Source organism: Pogona vitticeps, chromosome 6 (assembly GCF_051106095.1).
Source record: "Pogona vitticeps strain Pit_001003342236 chromosome 6, PviZW2.1, whole genome shotgun sequence".
NCBI lineage: Eukaryota > Metazoa > Chordata > Lepidosauria > Squamata > Agamidae > Pogona > Pogona vitticeps.
In genome coordinates this window covers 36,860,019-36,881,305 of record NC_135788.1, presented here as the reverse complement: position 1 = coordinate 36,881,305, position 21,287 = coordinate 36,860,019, and the positions used below count along the sequence as shown (strand labels likewise).

At 38.6% G+C, this 21,287-nt stretch overlaps 1 protein-coding gene and 1 pseudogene across 7 annotated transcripts in view; both read right to left on the bottom strand.

Annotated features, from left to right (window-relative positions):
* The window catches only part of TAX1BP1 (Tax1 binding protein 1), a 64,916-nt gene that overhangs the window by 22,724 nt on the left and 20,905 nt on the right, over positions 1 to 21,287 (bottom strand). For all 7 annotated transcript variants that reach the window (XM_073003328.2, XM_078377235.1, XM_020780560.3 and 4 more), the window contains exons 2-7: positions 13,779 to 13,962; positions 8,707 to 8,809; positions 8,353 to 8,540; positions 7,326 to 7,484; positions 1,735 to 1,883; positions 1,565 to 1,655 (exon numbers count right to left, since the gene is read on the bottom strand). In XM_073003328.2, coding sequence (XP_072859429.1) covers positions 1,565 to 1,655; positions 1,735 to 1,883; positions 7,326 to 7,484; positions 8,353 to 8,540; positions 8,707 to 8,809; positions 13,779 to 13,955 — 867 coding nt within the window. In that variant the 5' untranslated portion in view covers positions 13,956 to 13,962. The remainder of the gene's footprint in view (positions 1 to 1,564; positions 1,656 to 1,734; positions 1,884 to 7,325; positions 7,485 to 8,352; positions 8,541 to 8,706; positions 8,810 to 13,778; positions 13,963 to 21,287) is intronic.
* On the bottom strand, positions 12,200 to 12,350 carry LOC140701531 (U1 spliceosomal RNA; annotated as a pseudogene).

Genomic DNA, 21,287 nt, shown 5'->3' with positions numbered 1-21,287 from the left:
ACCACTGTATTTCATAATGAGTCTATGAAAAGGAAAACACTAAGAATTTTCAATTCACATATAAGAACTCAGTTGTACAAGAGTCTGAATGCTAGTCTTTAGACACTTGCAAGGAGTATGTATTGAAACCTATGTTCCATTCATGTACTGAAAAATAATGCACAAATCATTCAATTGGCTGCCCAAAGCTGGTCTGCATTTACGCATGGGAAGTCCATCATTCTGATACAGGTAGAACAGGGAATACTGGAAGATATAGTCAAAGAAGAGAAGCTGACCACTGCCAGGACAACGTAAATTAACTATGGAGCAAAGCTGTGTAGTTTGTTCATTCCCACTGCAAACACCATGCACTAATACATTGATTGGCCACATTATGTTAACTTGGCCACTGAAGAATTTAAGTCAGAGGATGGAAGATCAGAAGGCACAAGGTAATCTTTTTAAGTAACAGTTAGTGTTACATATTTTAATCTTTTCACCATATTTTCCTTTATTTAATTAACCTTTGTTAGTTGTAAAATAGAAACGTTCTCAAAATTTAAATTTTATTCAGTAACTTCAGTGGCGCCCCGCTTGACAACGAATCCGCTTTACGATGAGTTTTTTGCGATCGCTATTGTGATCGCAAAATGATTCAAAGGGTTTTTTTCACTTGACGACGATCGGTTCCCTGCTTCAGGAATCGATTTTTCGCTTAACAACGATCAAAAACAGCTGATCGTTGGGTTTTCAAAATGGCCGCCTGCTGTGCAAAATGGCTCCCCGCTGTGTTCAGGACAGATTCTTCACAAGACAGGCACCGGAAAATGGCCGCCCTATGGAGGATCTTTGCTGGACGGTGAGTTATTTCCCCCATTGGAACACATTGACCGGTTTTCAATGCATTTCAATGGGCTTTTTTTTTTCACTTGACGACGATTTCGCTCTACAGCGATTTTGCTGGAACGGATTATCGTCGTCAAGCGGGGCACCACTGTAATTAAATTTAATCTCTAATTTTTAGTAGACTTAAGGAAGATAATATGAAATAAAAATAAGCAGTTTATTATGAATGGGTTTATGGGGGCTCAAAATACTATTTCTTTTTCAATAAAAGTGACCAACTAGAAAAATGGCACCCAAGCCTGAAGCAGCTGTCCATCCCTAGCTTATGGGGAGGGAGTGCCTGTGAGGTTTCCCCATTTCATTACCACATAATATTAATCATAATTGTATAGTGAGTATCTCTCCGATAGGTAAATCTCTCTGCAATTATATCCTTAACAGCACATTTATTTTATTCATAAAGTAAATTAAATATCTCTACAATTATATTAATTCAGGTTCTCCAGTATATATGAGACAGATTAGAAAGTTATTATTATAGATTTTATTTATATGCCACATTTCTCTCAACAAGGGACCCAAAGCAGCTCACAACATTAAAATTCACACAATTAAAAAACACAGTAAGTTAAATATTAAAAGATAAATTAAACAATATATGATTTAAAAGTAAATTAAAACATTAAAACATTAAAAAATAGAAAAATTAAAATTATTTGCTGAAATGGGGTTCTACCTTGTAGAGTTCCTTTTCATCCTTCTCTGTCTTCAACTGGCATTCAAGTTGTTCTTTTTCAAGGCCTACTTTCTTAAGTTTGTCTTTTAAGCTATAGGAAAAAAAATAAAAATCAAATATATTCCTGTTTAGATTTTAATGAACCATGAAACATTATTTTCAGTTGGTACCTGTCTAACTCTGTTTCTTTTGCAATAGCCTTCTGAGTAACAGTCATGATATCTTCTTCCAGCTGGAGAACTTTCGAAGTAGTTTCATCATATTTTTTCTTGAGCTCTTCTTTTTCAGTTTCAAGAGCTTGTCTGGTTTTCAAGTTATCCTTACAAAAAAGAAAGTGCATCACAAAGTAAATTGTGGAAACAACAATTTTAACAAATGTCTAATCAACAGCAAACACTTCCTATGTTACCATCTTGAAAGAAATGAGGAAGCAATATAACCTCTATGGGGCAGCTGGATGGGATCTGAGTAATTTGCATTATGGAGGTAAAGCAGTTCAGTTCCTGTACCCATGTCCATACATTCAGCACCTTAGTACATTTGAGATTTGGAATCTTTGTGCATTTTGAGGAAGAAATATATGCCCAACTGGGTTGCTCTATCTGAAAGGCATGTGCTTTTGATTCAAAATGATAGGATGCTCTGTTCTTAAATAAATGTGATTGAGGAAGAAAGTGGATCTTATTGAACCTATACACTCTACATTTGAGGCATAATATTGGGAAAATGTTCCTGCTGAAGGTACTAGAGAAAAAATGCTTTAGACTTTCTAGCATGTTTCCCTTTTCTATCTCATAATTAAGAAAGCAAACAACTCCTCCTCTCTTGCTACAAAGAAATGTATGAACCAAGCAAATATATTTTAAGCTTTAAAGAAAACTGGAGATTGTATCTCCCATCCCCTAGGCTTAAGGTCTTATGTTTGTTCCTTGAAATTACAACTAATGTTAAAGATTCAGGAAGACTGCCTGTGGTTGAACTGGCTATCTTTCATTTGCAACCCTATTCTCAAATAAAGAATCAGCATTGGCTCTTCGGGTTTCATTGATTTCCAATTTGCTCTCTAAGCACCTACAAAACAGTACTAGGAAAAAGGGACAAAGAAGCTTATAGTGGGCAAAGAATGATTTTCTTCTGAAGTTTGTTTTTTCATTCTTCCCCCTGGCCCACCACCACCCATTTCTCAACTGCTGGCACAGTAGTAGTTAAGACTTGCCACTGCTGTCAGAAGCATTCTGCAAAGGAAGAATAGGAGTCCTCCTGATGACACACTCATAGAAAGTTGGCAGTAAAAGGGAAAAAATGCCCACCTTAAAGTCAGCTCAAAACTCAAAACAAAATGAAATAAGCCTAATCCAGTACAGGAAAGAGACAGGGCCACTGTAGTGATAGGTGTCATTATCAATATGGTTTTTAACCACTGCTTTTATTCCCTGCAAAACTAGGCAAGCATCAAGAACTATATGCTATTCTTGCAGGAAATTTCAAGAATAAGCCAAATATAGTGTTTTATATATGTTTTGGCAACTTGAAAACCAGAAGTATCTTTCGCTGCAGCTCTTTCAAAAATGTAGAAAGTAACTAACTGTACACAGTTGTTTAAGTAATATGAACAAAATCCACATTTCACAAGCTTATTTGCCACACTTGGCTAAAAATACCATATACAGTGGTGCCTCGCTTAGCGATCGCTCAGTTTTACTGCGAAATCGCTTAGTGATGGGCTCTATGGGTAAAAATCGCTTTGCGATGATCATGGAGACGCGATCATGGCAAAGTGCCCATTTTTAACAGCTGATCGGCGGTTCAAAATGGCCACCGGAAAAACAAAATGGCGACCGCTGTTTTACCTCACTTTAACGGCACCCAAAATGGCCACCGCTATGGAGGATTTTCGCTTACAGGTAAGTTTTTAGCCCATAGAAACGCATTAAACGTGTTTTAATGTGTTCCTATGGGCTTTTTAAAATCGCTTATTGATTAAATCGTTTAGCGACGTTTTTCCTGCACAGATTAATGTCGCTAAACGAGGCACCACTGTATAACTGATGTACAGGTTTATTAAAGGATGGGTAAAATGCTGAATAATTCTAATGAGATAAAGCAGTGTTTTATCTTACGTCTAAACTGAGTTTCTGAAACTACATAATAAACAAAGTTTTTCTGATCAAAGCACTATGATTGAATAAGTGCTGTAAGTATAAGGCACCTGAAATGTGGTTTTTAAATCTGAGTAACATCTACTTTGTAAATCAATTTTCATGATTTGAAGACAAATACTAGTAAAAGGTTAAAACTAAATAAAACAAACTATATAAAACACAACTGAAATATTTGTTAAAATAACACCTTTATTAAACCTGTAAACCTGGCAGTACTCCATTTTATATTAATGCACACTGAAAGATTTCCCAAAAGCTTATGTAATCAATGAGACACAGGATACACAGATTTACTGAGCATCAAAACTGTACATTAAGAGTGTATTTATCATAAAAGTAATAATTAAGTATAAGTGAAGATACTAGTGTTACTTTATTACAAGGAGAGATAGCCCTTTCATGTCTAAACAGGCTCTTTTGTGCAATCCATATTTTTTCAGCACATTCTGAAAAACAGCCTCTTAAACGTGAATAAAAGGTAAAGGTAAAGGTTCCCCTTGAGAATTTGTTCAGTCGTGTCCGACTCTAGGGGGTGGTGCTCATCCCTGTTCCCAACCCATAGAGCTAAATTGTATGCTAGACACTTGCAGTGGAAATTACGAGATTGGATTGATCAAGAGAACTGTATGGCTGAAGAACAAGCAGGATTTAGAGAGGGTCACTCAACCCTGGATCAATGCGCGATTCTGGAGCATTTAATCTCAAAATATGCTTCTAAGAAGCTTGTATCCCTTTATGCAGCATTTATTGACTTTAGAGCCACCTTTGATTCAATCTCAAGGAATATCCTATGGGCCAAATTAAGAGACTCTACTATTGACAAGCGTCTCTTATTTTTAATTAGAGCGCTATATAAAAATACCACAGTACGAGTTAAAACTAATGCACAAGGCCATCTTACAGCTTCTATCAAGACTGAGAAAGGTGTAAAACAGGGTTGCATACTGGCTCCCCTGTTATTCAACCTTTACATAAATGATTTAGCCATTCAGTTAAATCTACCGGAGCATCATCCCCCTAAATTGGCAAGTATACATATTGCTACATTGTTGTATGCAGACGATGCCGTGCTTTTGTCAAGGACACCAATAGGACTTAAGAGAATGTTGCAGGCACTCTCCAAATATTGCCAACAAAACCGTTTGGAGATAAATTATGACAAAAGTCATATCCTTTGCTAATAGACCAAAGAGGCATACCTGGTATATAAATCATGTCTGCATTGAACAGGTACAACAATACAAATATTTAGGTGTCATTATTCAGGCAAATGGGAAGAAAAATGTGCATACAAATTATATTGTATCTAATGCACAAAAAAGCGCTAGTGCAATACAAAGATTTTTTTTGGACCAAAGGGGGGCGTAATGTGACAGTTGCCATCAAACTATTTTTGGCAAAATCCTTGGCACAACTGACCTACGGTGTTCCAATTAGCATTGTAGCAGACAGGTCCGTGATGGAAAAATTTCAAACCAAAATTTTAAAAGCCGTACTATCACTGCCAATCAATTCATCAAATGAAATGGTTCGTCTGGAATCAGGATTAGTAACAATAGAGGCCAGACTATGGATAAGTGTCCTGTCACATTGGCTAAAACCTAATCACACTAACTCTGGGCTTACCCACTTGATATTGAAGGACAACTTCGTATCCCCATGGAGGGAACTGTTGGAGATCAAACTGGGGTATTATGGATTCTCACAACAGTATCTAATGTCTATGAGCTACGACCACACCAAAAGTCTGATTAAACAACGGATCTTAGACATGGAAAGGCAGCATGATCTGAATAGAGTTAAAGCGCACATAAGGGATATCATTGGCATCAATAGAAACACACTAATGCCTTATGTAAGAGAACTTTAAAATTCCGAAAATAGAAGAGCATTTATGCTAATTCGTATGGACATGTTGCCTTCTGCCGTCTTGGAGGGCAGATATAAGAAAATTACATATCTGAATCAGCATTGTGTATGTGATGTAGGAAGCATAGAAACCCTGGAGCACACACTCTTAGACTGTAAAATTTATGAAAAGATCCGGGAACGATATATTAATTCAATTATTTTGAACAGCGAGGGTAGCAACAGGAAGGGCTGTCTTCAGACCCTGCTCGAGGACAGAAACAAAGTTACAACTTACAATGTGGCCAAATTTGGACGCTTGGCCATCAAGCTAAGGCAAGCTTGGACCAACCAAATGGATAAAGATTCCATTAAGTAGCGCATGTTTATCTAAGGTCATTTAGGCTAGTAAAGGCCCTTCAGGTCATTACAGGATGACAGTGTGAAAATACAGTGGACCCTTGACTTACAGACTTTTTGAGTTACAGACTTCTCCGGCCACAAAATTTAGGTTTGACTTGCAGCCTGAGAATTGACTTACAGACCAGGAAAAAACCAAAATGGAACAAAAACGGCCTGTTACGGGATTAATCGGTTTTCAATGCACTGTAGGTCAATGGAGACTTGACCTACAGACTTTTTGACTTGAGAACCGCCTTCCAATACGGATTAAGTTCTCAAGTCAAGACCCCACTGTAGATCTATCTTATAAGACTCTTTGATATATACTACATATATTAAATTTTACTGTTTTTGGAATTTTTATATATGGTCATGAAGGTTTTTAAGATTTTGTTTTATTGGTTTGTTATTGACTTCATGTACTGATCCAATGTTTTAATGGCCTTTGGCTTAAAATTAAATGAAATTGAAATTGAGATAGAGCTAGCGTTTGTCCGACGACAATCTTCTGTGGTCATGTGGCCAGCGCGACTAGACACGGAACGCTGTTACCTTCCCACCGGTACCTATTTATCTACTCACATTTTGCATGCTTTTGAACCGCTAAGTTGGCGGGAGCTGGGACAAGCAACTCCAATGCGTGGATTTATCTTATGATTGCAGGTCTTCTGACCTTGCAGCACAGCGGCTTCTGCAGTTTAACCCGCAGCACCACCATGAGGAATATAAAAATTCAGTTTAAAAACCAGTTGGCTCTTATATTCTCAGCTTAAGGTTAGCCCAGTTAAACGGTGGTTTAAAGGACCAGTAGTGGTCTTTGATACTTCATCAGTTAGGACAAGTGTCAATGGGAAATTACTCATCAACCCCGGTCCGTGGCCTGCGCCGGTCCGTGGGTATGGATCTCCACAACACACCCGCCGTGCAAGCGGGACACGCTCATTGTGCTCGTGTGGGGGTGCCCCCTCCCCCTCACCTATGGAACTCACTCCCCCCAGCCAGTCTGCGGCCCCAAAAAGGTTGGGGACCACTGACCTAACCTATCATTTAAAAATACTCCCATTTCACTAGTTCTAGATGCAAACAGCTTCTGCGGTTTAACCCGCAGCGCCACCACGTCCCTATAAAATACATGCACATGTATAAACAAATACATATTTTTTAAAGTTTAACTAAAAGCTTGTAAAGAAAACATAAATGAGCACTGATGTTTTACATTTCACAAAATAACAGCTACAAAAGATGTATCCACATTCTATGTCCCAGCATCTTTAGATGGTTTGGATAACCGATTTTGAAAAGACAACACTGATAGCTTTTATCAATATTTAATTAACTAATGAACCAACCTTCTGCTTTGCTTCAAGCTGATTAAATCTTTCTTTTTCATAGTTAAGTTCTTTTTCCAGTCTCTCAACTTGGTCTCTGAGCTGAACAGTTTCCTTTTCAAGTGAAGCAGTTACTTTTAATAGTTCTTCTTTTTCTTTCAGGGTTTTTTCAATTTTGAACTAAAAACATGAAAGCAAATCATTTAAAAAATTCCCCCCCAAGGACTACCGCTGCATTGGCAATTGATTTGTGTAAATTCCCTCCAGCACATAAATCACAGGAGAATCATTGTAATAGTTACCTTGTATCTGGTCACCCATCTCACAACCCAACATTCTCAATCTGCAACTACACTTTCCCCTCAAGATTATTAGTACAGATACATATCTATGTATGCTGAAAACACAGACAGCATAAAAATGAGCTGTGTTTTTTGCACTTATTTATTTATTCAATTCTTACACAGAATCAAAGGAATCAACAGCCATCTAAAAATGGTAACCACTGCAAATCTTCAGGACTGCAATAACAAAATCTAAGTAAAACACTGCAATGTTCTAGAGTTGAATGCTAATGTATTTTAGATCACGTCATTAAAATGCAGCCAACTTCCGTTTCACCTTAAAGCTCACAAACCATTATGGCAAACATTAAAATCAATTCCTTTCAGCCATGTCTTTTTGTTGACCCTAACACATCCTAGCCACTTCCTTTGTTACAAAAACTGTGATTTTTTTTTCAACTGTTAAATTAAAATTGGGTAATCCATATGTGCAGGTAAAACTGTGCACATACAAACCTGCAGACAAGTTTCCCACAGTGGCATAAGCATCAGATTCCCATCTGGTTTACATGCAGTAGTGATAGAAACCTTATTCTGTTTCTTTAAAGTAGTGTTTATACATGTCAAGGCAGCTAGGAGTTACTCCCTTACTCACTTATTTAATATGTTATTTTCTCGCAGAATGTCATATGATGTACTTATTTATGTATGCTTGTCTCCACAATTTAAACACAAGTATGATATAAATATTTGCTAGTTCAAACCTCAAGAAGTCCAGCCTTGGTGGTCACCACCAACATATCAGAATTTCCTTCGTCTTCCATTGTTAGCAATTCTTCCACTGGAGATGATGTCCGAAATTGGAAAGGTGTGCTTGCTCCACGGATTTCACCCTTATGTGTCACATAACAGAACTGGTAAAATTCACCATCATCATTTGGAAGATAATATCCTGGTGAACAAAAATGTTAATGAACACCTCCTTTCAATAAATTTATTACAACCACTTCTGTACAGTGTAATATAGTAATAAAATATATTCTGGCATCTTTCAGAATCTAAGCAACCAATTTAGAATGAAGAAACTAGGGAGATAAACCTTTTTTTAAAAATTTTACCTTGAAAAGACAGCACACAGTTAACTGTTGATCCTTCTATATAATTCTCAGGCATAGGTGACCAAAGAAAGGTGTAATAATCTCGTGCAGTACTCCATCCAACCTAAAGTAAGAACAGCAAATGTTTACTACAACAGAACTAACCACAATTATTTGGAATGGCTAACCTTAATATCCTACAAAACATCTATCTTTGTTATTCAGTTAATTGCTGCTACGTCTATTTATGTAAATCAAAACATGAAAAAACATCTTAAGATAGTGTTTAACCTACTTAGCTAAAAATGTGCCAAATCTTCATCAGCCTTCAGTAACCTAACACTCTGTACATGAACTGGACAACACCTGTTACATATATGTAGCATAGCTGACTATGTTGTGGAGGGGATGAGACTTCACCTAGAGACTTTCATGTTGTGGGAGTCTGATATATTGTCAGGCTAAAAAGCTACCTGGACACAGTAAACACTGAACTCAAAAGGAATGCCTTCTCATCAATGGTGCCCTTAACAAAATATGAGAAATGAGTTTAATTTTGTATTGGTTTCAAAGTTTTTCCTTCACATTTTGTCATAAAATAATTTAATGAATAATCTGGCAGTAAATTTGTATTTGATTTAACTGTTGAGTACACTAGAAGTGCCTTGCTCTTCTTATGCTGATGTAACTAAAGGCCTATTTAGCCCAGTATGCTGTTTTTATAGTTGCTGGGAAGCCAACAAGTCCCACAGCAACTAGCAGTAAGGACAGAACAAAGTGACATTTATACAGTCTTATTCCAAGTATATTTCCTATATAATTCACCTCCTGCTATTCTGAAGTTTGCTTTTACTCCAGAAAACAGCATGAAGATCACAGTCATATTAGAAAACTGATATATAAAACAGCATCACATCCAATGAGATACAAACCTACTTGACAATATCTACTGGGGATACAGAGTACAGTATATACTAATAAAACTACACTGCATCCCACTAATTATATGCCAGCATACTCAGCTAGTAGTCAGCAGCAGTCAGACCAAAATGTGATCACCACAACTTGAATGTTAATTCTAGCTGAAAATATAGGCACTTCTAGTAATAAACCGCTACTGAAAAGGCAGTTAGTTCCACAATACTAATTTTTGATTAGACTGACTAGCCTTATATCTTCCATGGAGAACTTCTACTCCCAGCTATCATTAGAGCAGTTTCCTCCTTTTTGAAATGAGAAAACTGGAGGCTGATGTACAGGTAATGGAAGTGGATGGTGTTACTGTGCTCATGTCCTGTCCATGATCTTCCCATAGCCTACTCACTGGCCACTTGGGTGGGGTAGAAACTTGAAAAAACCCTACTAAGATTCTTATGTTTAGATTCTTTTTTCTCTCACTCCAAATACTATATTTTATTAATGTTAATAAATTAATACAAAGTCTAAAGTAGTAAGAGAAACACTTGTAAGAACATTCCATTCAAAAGGGGTATTTCAAGAATACACATTAAATGCAAAACCTACAGTTAGATCTTCAGAGATGCAAGCAGCAACCCTTTGATATATAGCCCATATTTCAAAACACCTTCTGAACCACACATACTCAAGTTCAGGAAAGGATTTATTCCAGTTGAGACTACAATTTCAATCCAATTTCCATCAAAAGTTAAGTGACAATTTAAACTGTATTGTTATTACAATCATAGGTCAGCCATGTGAGATACAGTATACAAAACTAAAATACACAGCATACCCATACAGTACTTACAAACAATATAGAGCAAACTAAAATCCAAATTGCAGTTAAGGGTACATTTCTAATCTGATTACAGCAATGATTTACTCATATTTTCTTATTATACAAGCTGCTGCACAGAATTTTGCAACCTTAGCTGTTATTTCCCTTGAGAAATCAGAGAGGAGAAAAGAGATGCAAAGTTTATTGGGTCTACCTAGATGTTTTAAAATTGAGGAAATAAATTGTGTGAATCTTTATCAAATGTGCAATACAGCAGGACATGTTCCATGGTTTCCACCATACAGATAGGCAAAGGAATTGACTGTAAGGCATAGATATCTTTCATCTAGAATGGCTGATGGCAGAACATTGAAATGGGCCAGGGTGAAAGCTTTCCAATGACTTACAAGTTCTAAATTGTAAAGGAGTCTGCTAGGATGAAGGTCATCCTATGATTCCCAGCCACCGAGCAATATTGGTCCCATGTTCTGTCAAGTCACAGGGCTATATCGCAGATCTGCTTTGTAATATTTTCTTGGGTTTTTGTAAATCCCAAATGTAACAAAGCTGGATGGAACAGCAATTTTCCCTCCACTCCCCTTGCCCAGCCATGGGGTGGCTATCTACCAGAGGTACTAAGCTAACAGGATTGAGTTTTAACTTCGGCCAAAGATTATTTGAAGCCATACACTTGCTTCTCATGGGACCATTCCAGCTTCAAATCTGAGTAGGGCATTAGGGATACAGAGCAGTACATCAAGTATAGTTCTTAGGAATTCAGTCTGTACTGCCTCAACAGGGTTGAAGTCTTTATGTATGCATAAGCCTGAACCGTACAGATGCTGGGACAATACCTTCCCTTCAAAGACTTTTAGTACAGATGGTATATCGAAGCCTCCTTTTGAAAAGAAAACTCTCAAGATGGCAATGATAGTTCTTTGAACATTTTCAGTGACATGGGGGTTTTAGCTCTCCACAACCCAGCTGTCTGAAAGACTACACCTACGTATTTATAGGTCTTGACCTGTTCAATATTCTTTATTCTTTATTTAGTTGTCACTTAATATTGAACAGGCATTTATCTCTGTAAATTCTACAGTGCAGTCCTATCCACTCCTACTCAGATATCAGCTCCCTACTGAGTGTAATGGGATTTAATTCTCAATAAATCTGAATATAATTAATCCAAAAAAGAATGAAAAGACGAAAGTAATGGCCAACCTAAATCCCATTGATTTAAAATAATTAAAAAACACTGTAGAATTTACAGAGATAAATGCCTGAATAGCACAGGAAGGCCACTTAGAGTATCTAACTTACCAGAATATAACTAACAAGTCAGATCACATTTAATTGTATATTGTCCATTTATTTATTTCATATATATATATATATATATATATATATATATATATACACACACACAGAGAGAGAGAGAGAGAGAGAGAGAGAGAGAGAGAGAGAGAGAATTTTTGCTCCATAAGATGCACTTTCCCCCAAAAAAAGTGGGGGGGGGAGTATGTGCGTCTTATGGAGCGAATACAGTAAAAAAGGGCTCAGCCACCACCACCCAGAAGCCTCCCACTGCCATGCTGGGAGGCCTCTGAACTGGCACCAAAGACTGCTTGCTGTTTGGACCTCACCATTCTGCACTGCTGGCTTTCCAGGATCTGTTTCCTGCAGCCCACCTGGAAAACCAGCAAGGCTAACAGGCCTATGGTAGCAGGCAGTGAAAATAGCCAAGGACCAAAAAGAAAAGAGTAATTCTAGAAAGAACAGGGGAAACCACATAGTCCCCCACTTAGGCAGTTGATTTCCCCACATTTGGGAAAATCACAGGGGTCGGCACATCCAGAATGCAATAGATGAGCCTTACCCCAGGAAAACCACTTTTACAACAGTGGCATCTCCCCTGCCAAGTATGAGTTGGAATGTCCCCTAAACCACCTGCCCCTTTCTGTGGCCTCTCCCCCAAAGGCATGGTGACCTCCGGCTGCACCTCCTGATCAGAACAGGGCTGCACAGCCCCAGTCCCGAAAGAGGCCAAGAGAGCTCTTCAGTGCTTTGGGGTGCCCCACAGGACCCCCATCAGGGGCTGGATGTTCCTCCCACAATCCTCCACTGCACAGATATTAGCATACCTAATATGCAGGGAAGGCAGGGAAAGCAGGGAAATTCAAACTTTCAGTTAGTGAAGAGGCTGCTTGTCTGCTTCCTTGCTAGTCCAAGCAGTTAGATTGCTGGGAGAGAGACCTGGGACTGCCTGGTATTGTCATTTTAAAATGTAAAATGTAGTTTAAAAGCTGCTTGTTTTGGGTTAAGCTGTGCTTGGGTGAAAAGGTGCTCCGTTTGAGCTGAAACCTGCTTGTGTAGAAACGTGCATAGGGGTACCTGCTTTAAAAGCTGCTTGTTTTGGGTTAAACTGTGCTTGGGTGAAAAGGTGCTCCGTTTGAGCTGAAACCTGCTTGTGTAGAAACATGCATAGGGGTACTTGCTTTAAAAGCTGCCTGCAAAGCCTTTCAGACCAGCTCCGATCAGCTGTTAGGTGGGGAGAGGGGAGGGGGAAGGAGCAGGAGCGGAGAAGAGCACAAAATGGCTGCCGTGTGCAGGGTGCCTGCTGGCTGTTAGCCGTTTGGGGCTCTTTTTTGGCTGTTCTGGGGTCTACCAAGGCACTGTGAAGAGCAAGGCTCAGTCTACAGTACCTGGTAAGTGACTTTCTTTTAAGTTTTTTAAAGGTTCTGACCTCCCCCCCCCCATAAAAATGCATTAATTTTCAATGTATTTCTATGGGAAATTTGGATTCAACTTGCAAACTTTTCAACTAGTTCTGGGCATCTAATAGAGAATGTATTTCCAAAGGGTGTTGCAACAAGGAAATTGTGCCTCATGACTTCTAACTGGATTACAGTACCTGCTTCCTGATTTACAATTCAGTAACAGAGATTGTTTCCATTCTAGTGTTTTCCTTCTGCATACTGGGAGTGCAGGAAGTACCCATCTTTTACTATAATGGATTTTATTTGCTTAGGGACACAAATAGGATGTTGAGCAGGGTAATGTGTGCTCTGCTAAAGGATTTCTTGCAGCAGAGTAGAATAATGTTTTTATATATGTATTCTAGAAAAATATATTCTGGTATGAGAGCTGTATGTAAAAGAGTCATACTCTGCTAAGCGGTTAGATTTAAAATGCACCAAAATATGCCCATCTATACAATATTATGACATAGTAGTAAGGCCTCAAAATATGACATGTTCAGCTACAATAAATGGATGATACAATATCTACATTTCTAAAGTAAAAAACAATTTTAATACATTTTCAGATGTCTATCTGAATTTTACAGCTTGCTTACCTTGAAAATACCAACCCAGTCTTTATGGTGGGGACGTATATGAGGAGTCAAAGTATAATGGCATTCAAGGTGCACATTAGGCAGGTAACTTTTTGCGACATTTTGAAAGATAACATGGGCAAAATTTGAAGTCTGAAGTGCACTACTTGAAGACGGGACTTCTTGAAAAGATGACATAGTTGGTCTGGAAAATAAAGTTAAATCTATTAAAGTAAAACTATTTCAATGATTCAAACCTTAACTGCGTACTTTCAAGACTCAAGTTAGACATGATTATCTTGTGGTGGTTTTATTTTAGTTTTATAAACATTAGCATCTATTCAACAGGTTGGCAGAACGAGGAGATACATACAACATGCATAATAATACACTGACACTATCTGCTTGCCACACTGATGTGTACTATTTCCCTTCATTCACATCAAAATAAACATAGGCAAAACACTTAGTTGGTTCCAGCTACTTAGAAATGCAATACAATAATCCCAAGAGACAAAGGGAAAATCTGAGGTTGAGAAAAGGATAACACTAAAGACCTCTGCATTAACTACACAGCTGTAATATCATACATACATGCAAGCTTACACTTTCCTGGTTACAAAGGAGGGCAAAAACTTTAAACAGAAAATGCAGCTGTGGGCCCCAGTTAATTTCACAAGAACTACTCTTGTCCAAAACAAAAAACAAACAAAAAAAAACCCAAAACCAAAACCAAAACATTTGGCTGTGTGTATCAGAAGCTTGCTTGCTACAGCATCCCCTAGTCTCTTCTGTACACACTGATATTTTGTTGTTTCATTTTGCTGTTTTCATTTATTTAATCAAATGCTAGTTATTTTACATTATTTCTGATTTTTTAAAAAAACTTTACTAACTGTTTTAAGTAGTAGTACAGCATCTTTAGAGTGGTACACCGGAAACATGTAACTTACAAACTCTCAGCCTTACCTACCTAACAGAATTGGTGCCAAAACTGAACTGGGGGAGGGGAAGATAGCCCCACTGCACTACACTGATTTCTTTCAGGGAAGACAAGATAGAAATGCTAATGGAATAGCACAGATTCAAAACTGATGGACTGGGGCAGGGGGAAGAAGACCATTAATAAACAAAGGCACAGGTCTTGATTCCAAAGTCAAATATATCAGGGTACATTTATGAGATTAAGGGGTGAATCATCACCATTTTAGCTGTCATCACCTGTCAGGCTCTGAAACAGGAAAAATTCTGAATGGACATTAAAGGCTGTGGCATTATTTTGTTGCTGCTGGAAAAGTTTAATCAGCCAAGATTTAATTGGAGAAAATTAATGCTCTTGATCAAGACAAGAGGAGGAAGAACTGATATTTTCCAGACTAGATGAAAAACGGGGGGGGGGGGGGTTAAATTTTTTTTAAAATAACAAATATAACCAACAAGTACAATAACTGAAATTCTGTTGAGTCCTGAGTTTTGTCAAGTGCTGATTTAATGTACAATATCAAAATCAAAGGAGGCCTGATATAAGGCAAGTCGCATTACAACACACAGGAAAAGACAATGCTGGAAAAAGCAGAAGGCAGCAAGAAAAGACAACTACCAATCAAGAGGTGAATTGACTCGACAAATCAAGGCATAGCTATGAGTTTGCAAAGCTTGAGCCAAGGAGTTAACAGAATGTTTTGGAGGCCTCTAATTCATAGGCTTACTGTAAGTAAAAAATGATCAGAAAACACATAACAAAGTTGTGGCGTTCACCCTTGTGGCACCTGTGTGTCCTGTTGCTGCCACCAGTGGATTACCTCAATCCGCAATATAAATGATGTTTGTCAGAACACTTGTTTTGTGAATACAAACAGATCTTATTTATTGAAGTGAAGCAGATTTACTAATAACAGAAGTTCTTCAGATAAACATTGTACATAAGCAAATCATTAACAATTATCTCAGTACATACTTTTCTCTTGCAATAACATTACCACCTTCTCAACCTATTTTCTTAAGCAGTCTTATCACTCTGTATCTGCTCCCTCTCTCTCCGACTAACCAAACTCTGACTCTGGCTCTAACTCCCCTAGACTGCCCTAGACTGACTCAGGCTCTGCCCTTTAACATCTCTTTCGGCTACGCCTCTCCACCATATTAGTATAGTACATAAATAATACATGACTTATTTTGCACAACAAGGGGCGAACGCTACAAAAATACTTAAAACACCATCTACAACAGTGGAAGTCTAAGACTATGAGACACTTCATTCATGTACAATGTATATAGTTAATATATTCAGATTTCTATGCATTTCTCTTCCCTTTGCAGATTATGAAACAAAGCGCTCCTCAGTGTTTGGAAATCTTCATGAAATCAGCTCTTGGCAAATTAACAACAGCAACTGTGGGCAATTACAATCCTTTTCAGAATTTTCTAGGTAGAGAATACTCAGAAGCAGTTTACCATTCCCTTCTTCTGGGGATGCCCTGGGACTGCACAGCTTGCGCAAAGACACACACACACCACCTCTGGCTCTGCAGTCAGATATCTAACTCACTGAGCTACGCAGCCAGTTACCTTGGCAAACATATCTTCCTCATTAATCTATTAGTACTGAATGTCATGAAAAACCAAAATAACACTGAATCTTTGACTAAATTAACTGTTTGCAACCAAAAATATGAGTTTGAATACTTTAAGGATAAGTCATGCTGGGATGAACCCACAAAAAACAAATGAAAATCTGTATAATAACTTTAGCACTGACTTAAATTCTGACTGAAGTTATTCTGAGAAGCTATTTGGATGAACAAGTGAAGCTCCTATATAATATCTGGTACATATACAGTGGTGCCTCGCACAACGATGAATTCACACAGCGATGGTTTTTTTTTTTGAGGAATTTCCCCCATCGTTTAACGATGTTCTCTATGGGGGAATTTCACTTAACAATGTCCCTTTTTGCTCATTTAAAAGTGTCTTAAAATGTTTGAAACCTGTTTTAAATGCTTGGATTCCATAGTGCACCTTGTGAAACATGTGCAAACTTAATTTGGTTTTGTTCTGAGTCTTCATTAATTTTTGGTGATTTTTTTATTTTCCCCATTTAAATCAACTGAATGGACAGTTCAATGCATTTAAATAGGGAAAACAAAAAATCACCAAAAATTAAGGACGACTCAGAACAACACCAAATTAAGTTTGCATAGGGTTCAGGAGGTGGGCTAACGATTGCAAGCATTTAAAACCTGTTCCAAACATTGTAAGGCACTTTTACAGGAGCGAAAAAGGACTTCGCAAAGCCATTGAAATGTATTGAGTCAGCTTCAATACATTCCAATGGAGGAAACATTGTTTCACTCAGCGATGTTTCCTATGGGTTTTTTTTCACTTAAAGACGGCAATCCGTTCCAATTGGAACGGATTAACCGGTTTTCAATTCATTCCTATGGGAAATGGTGTTTCACAGAACGATGTTTCACACAATGTTGATTTTTTTGGAACCAATTAACATCGTTGTGTGAGGCACCACTGTACCTGCTTTCTAGATTTAGATCTAGTTTGATTTAATTTTAAATTTTCTACAAAATGTGACATTTCTTTCAGTACGGATTCACTTTTCAAGAAAACGCAAAAATTTTGTAGCTAATATCAGAAAAGCCCAACAGAGTGTATAAACGAACAGAAAAACAGAATTTAAAGAACCCTGAGGTACCTTTAAAAATCTCATTTATTTTAATGTGAATTTTACAGATTAACATCCACTTTGTTTTTTAAATACACACTGAAACCGAGTTGCACAGTTATTTAACAGGTGGCAATTGCTAAAGTAAATGAAACCAACAAAGGCACCAAATTAAAAAAACAATTTTTGAAAGAAAAATAGACCAGTTACAAATGTAGAGAAAATTGTATTTTGCTTTCTATATCTGCAGGAGAACTATATATAAACTTCTACAGTTTCCTTTTCATCCATGATTGAAGTCAGCAACTGGGCAAGAAGAGTCTGAGTACATTACTTATGCTTGGGAGATAATGAGACGCACATACAAAAATTATGCTTAAGGTCAGGGTTCTTTTTAGTATTTCACTTCTCTGTTCGACCCTTTATTTTGCCTCCATATTACAGTTGATAAATTATAATTATCTAATGAGCAAATAACCTTAAATGAAACTTCTTTTGCCCTCTTTTGTCTGCTTGTGCGTGTATCCCACATTTCTCCTTAAAAAGAGAATCCTGCATTTCTCCTTAAAAAGGACCCAAGGTGGCTTACATAATTAAAACAACAATAAAAGATAAAACAGTAAGTATACAAATATTTTAAAAGAATTAAATATTATACTAAAAATTGTAAATAAACTCAATACTAAAACACATTTAAAACAGAGCACAACAATCAACGTAAAACCTCTCTCAGACCACCAGTCATTAAGGAAAAACCTGCCTGAAGATAAAGGTTTCTGTCTGCTTGCAAAAGGACAACAAAGCCTAGTTTCTAGTGGAAGTTCCAGAGTCTGGAAGAAGCAACAGATATCTCCTGTGTCCGCAACAAGCACAACTGTGAGGGTGGTGGGACCAAGAGAAAGGCCTCCCCTGTTGATTTTAATGCCCGGGCAGGCTCATAGAGGGAGGCGCCATCTTTAAGATAGCCATTCTGGAGTATTAAGAAAGGAACACACTCCGAGATTAAACCACTATTAAATAATTACTGAAATGAAGAATAAGAAATCAAGAATACAAATGAGCAACAAGGGAGAACAACTGTTTTTTTTTTAAAAAAAAAAACTTAAGCAGATGTGCATGTTCCATGAAATGATACACTTCTCTAGCCAACAACACTGGAGTTAGGAGTGCCAACTCTCATGCAGTTCCAAAATTGGTGTATAAATCTTGTGCATCCCAAAATATACCGTATTTTTTTTGCTCCATGAGACGCACTTTTTCCCCTCCAAAAGGGGGGTAGAAAGTCTGTGCGTCTTAAGGAGCGAAGGTGGTGACTTCGCCCCCACTGGCCCCGTGGGGGGGGAGCGTCGCAAGGGTCCGAGGGAGCCTTCCAGGACCCTTGCACCAGCTCCCAGGACCTTTTGAGAGGCTTGAAAACCTCTCAAAAGGTCCTGGAAGGTCGCTATTTTGCCCGCGCTCGCCCTGTGGGGGGGTGGGGGTAGCGTGGCAAGGGTATGGAAGGCCCCCTCGGACCCTTGCCACGCTACCCCCACCCCCCACGGGGCCAGCGCAGGCAAAATCGCCAGCTCCCAGGACCTTTTGAGAGGCATGAAAACCTTAAAAGGTCCTGGAAGGTCGCTATTTCGCCCGTGCTCGCCCCGGGGGGGGGGGGGGGTAGCGTGGCAAGGGTCTGGAAAGCTCCCTCGGACCCTTGCCACACTACTCCCACCCCCCACGGGGCCAGCGTGGGTGAAATCGCCACCTTCTGGGGCTCTTTTGAAGCTTCCCAAGCCTTAAAAGAGCCCCAGAAGGTGGCGATTTTGCCCCCTCTGACCCTCAGGGGGGCAGGGTGAGTCTCTAAAGGGTCCTGGAACACACTCTAGGACCCTTTGGAGGCTCACCCTGCCCCCCCATCGGGCTAGAGGGGCGAAATTGCCACCTTCTGGGGCTCTTCTGAAGCTTCCCAAGCCTTAAAAGAGCCCCAGAAGGTGGCGATTTTGCCCCCTCTGACCCCGGGGGGGCAGGGTGAGTCTCTAAAGGGTCCTGGAACACACTCTAGGACCCTTTGGCGGCTCACCCTGCCCCCCCACCAGGCTAGAGGGGGCGAAATTGCCACCTTCTGAGGGCTCTTCTGAAGCTTTCCAAGTCTCAAAAGAGGCCCAGAAGGTGGTGATTTTGCCCCCTCTGGCCTTCGGGGGGGGGCTGGGTGAGCCTCCAAAGGGTCCTAGGTTGCGTTCCATAAGACGGACCTCTCCATAAGGCTCACCAATTTTTAGGAGAAGAAAACAGGGTTTTTTTTCCTGTTTTCTTCTCCTAAAAATTTGGTGCGTCTTATGGAGAGGTGCGTCTTATGGAGCGAAAAATACGGTAACTACAAAGCATAACCAGCTTCAGTCTCCCAGCATGCCCCAACACCTTCCCCAGCCACCACATGGATCTGGGATGATAGCAAAGTGGGCCAGCCAAGATGCCACCATCAGACTGGGGGCCACCACAATGCCAACAGCTAGGCCCTATGTAAGCCCAGGATGCATCTTTCTCAGGCTTCTTCCTAAAGAACAGCAGCATAGTGTTTATTGAATATTTGTTTATTTTAAAAAAATATTTTTTGGAAAAAAAGCCATGTATAATCAAAACCATTCCGCTCAGATCCATTCAATTCAAGGGTGAAGTGTACTACTAAGACAATTCCTACTCAGTTATTTACTTGATTCATGAATAGACAGAAAACTACAGAAGTTCATGCATATCTCCACTGCAGAAATGCAAGACAGTTTTTTTTCTTTTACTCCTTTTGCAAGTAGTCAAAAATAAAGAATCTTTAGAGTCTTCAACCTAACCTATTTGTATTTTGCTTATCCATTATTCTCAATACAGTAGATCACAGTTTGTCCATCAGGACATACCAATTAAAGATACAAAGAAAGAAGTCTTAAAAATATTTCCTTAAACTCTTAGTTTTCACATTCCCATCCTTCCACAGAGCCTAGAACAGATTCTGTGAAATCCACAAAGCTCATTCAGAAATCATTCCAGACCCCTGTGCTTTCTTCACCCTATCTTATTGTTAAACTAATCAGTGGACAATTATTTATATATACCAATTTTGGTAGAATACTGCCCTTTAACTCGGTGAAAACAGAGCTAGGAGAATATAAGAGAGCAAAAATGCTAATTATTTATACCTGTCTTCACTGGGGAATGTGTCTGAGACTCATCTGAACTTCATTTTTCAGGGGAAGTTTCCAAAGTACCTTCTGAATCAAACAGATAGTGCTTATTTTGCACCAAATTAAAAAATGTGAATGGCTACAAATTATACTTCCCCATTTTACCAACATCTATTCTTACCTCTTACCATCACATATTTATACCTGTCAACTGAGTATATGTCATACACCTGATGAAATGAACTTTATCTTCAAAAACATATGCCATAATAAATGTGTTGGGCCTCAACCTAACTGACAGTTTCAAACTGGGCTGGGTTTCTCCTGGCTGCTGAATCACCACTTATCTCTGTAATTAATTTGTTTTCCTTGAGCTTTTGAACAAGTCACATCTTAGCATATTCATTCATATCACTTCAGCCCCCCCCAACAGAATTCTTTTTACACCTGTGTGAATATGTGTCAAATGACAATAGAACTACGTAAATATGTAGCTTCCAGCTTATGGAACAAAAAGCTGGCCAGGCAGGATTCTTTCCAATTTTGTTTTTCACATTAGCACCATCTCTGAATAAAATATATGGTAAAGGTAAGTGTACTTTGATAATACTATTGAAAGACTTTATTCACAACTTTCCACACTTTAAAATGCTGGCACTGTTTTATAACTGCATGATAAATCTATGTAACAGAAGATCCTTATCC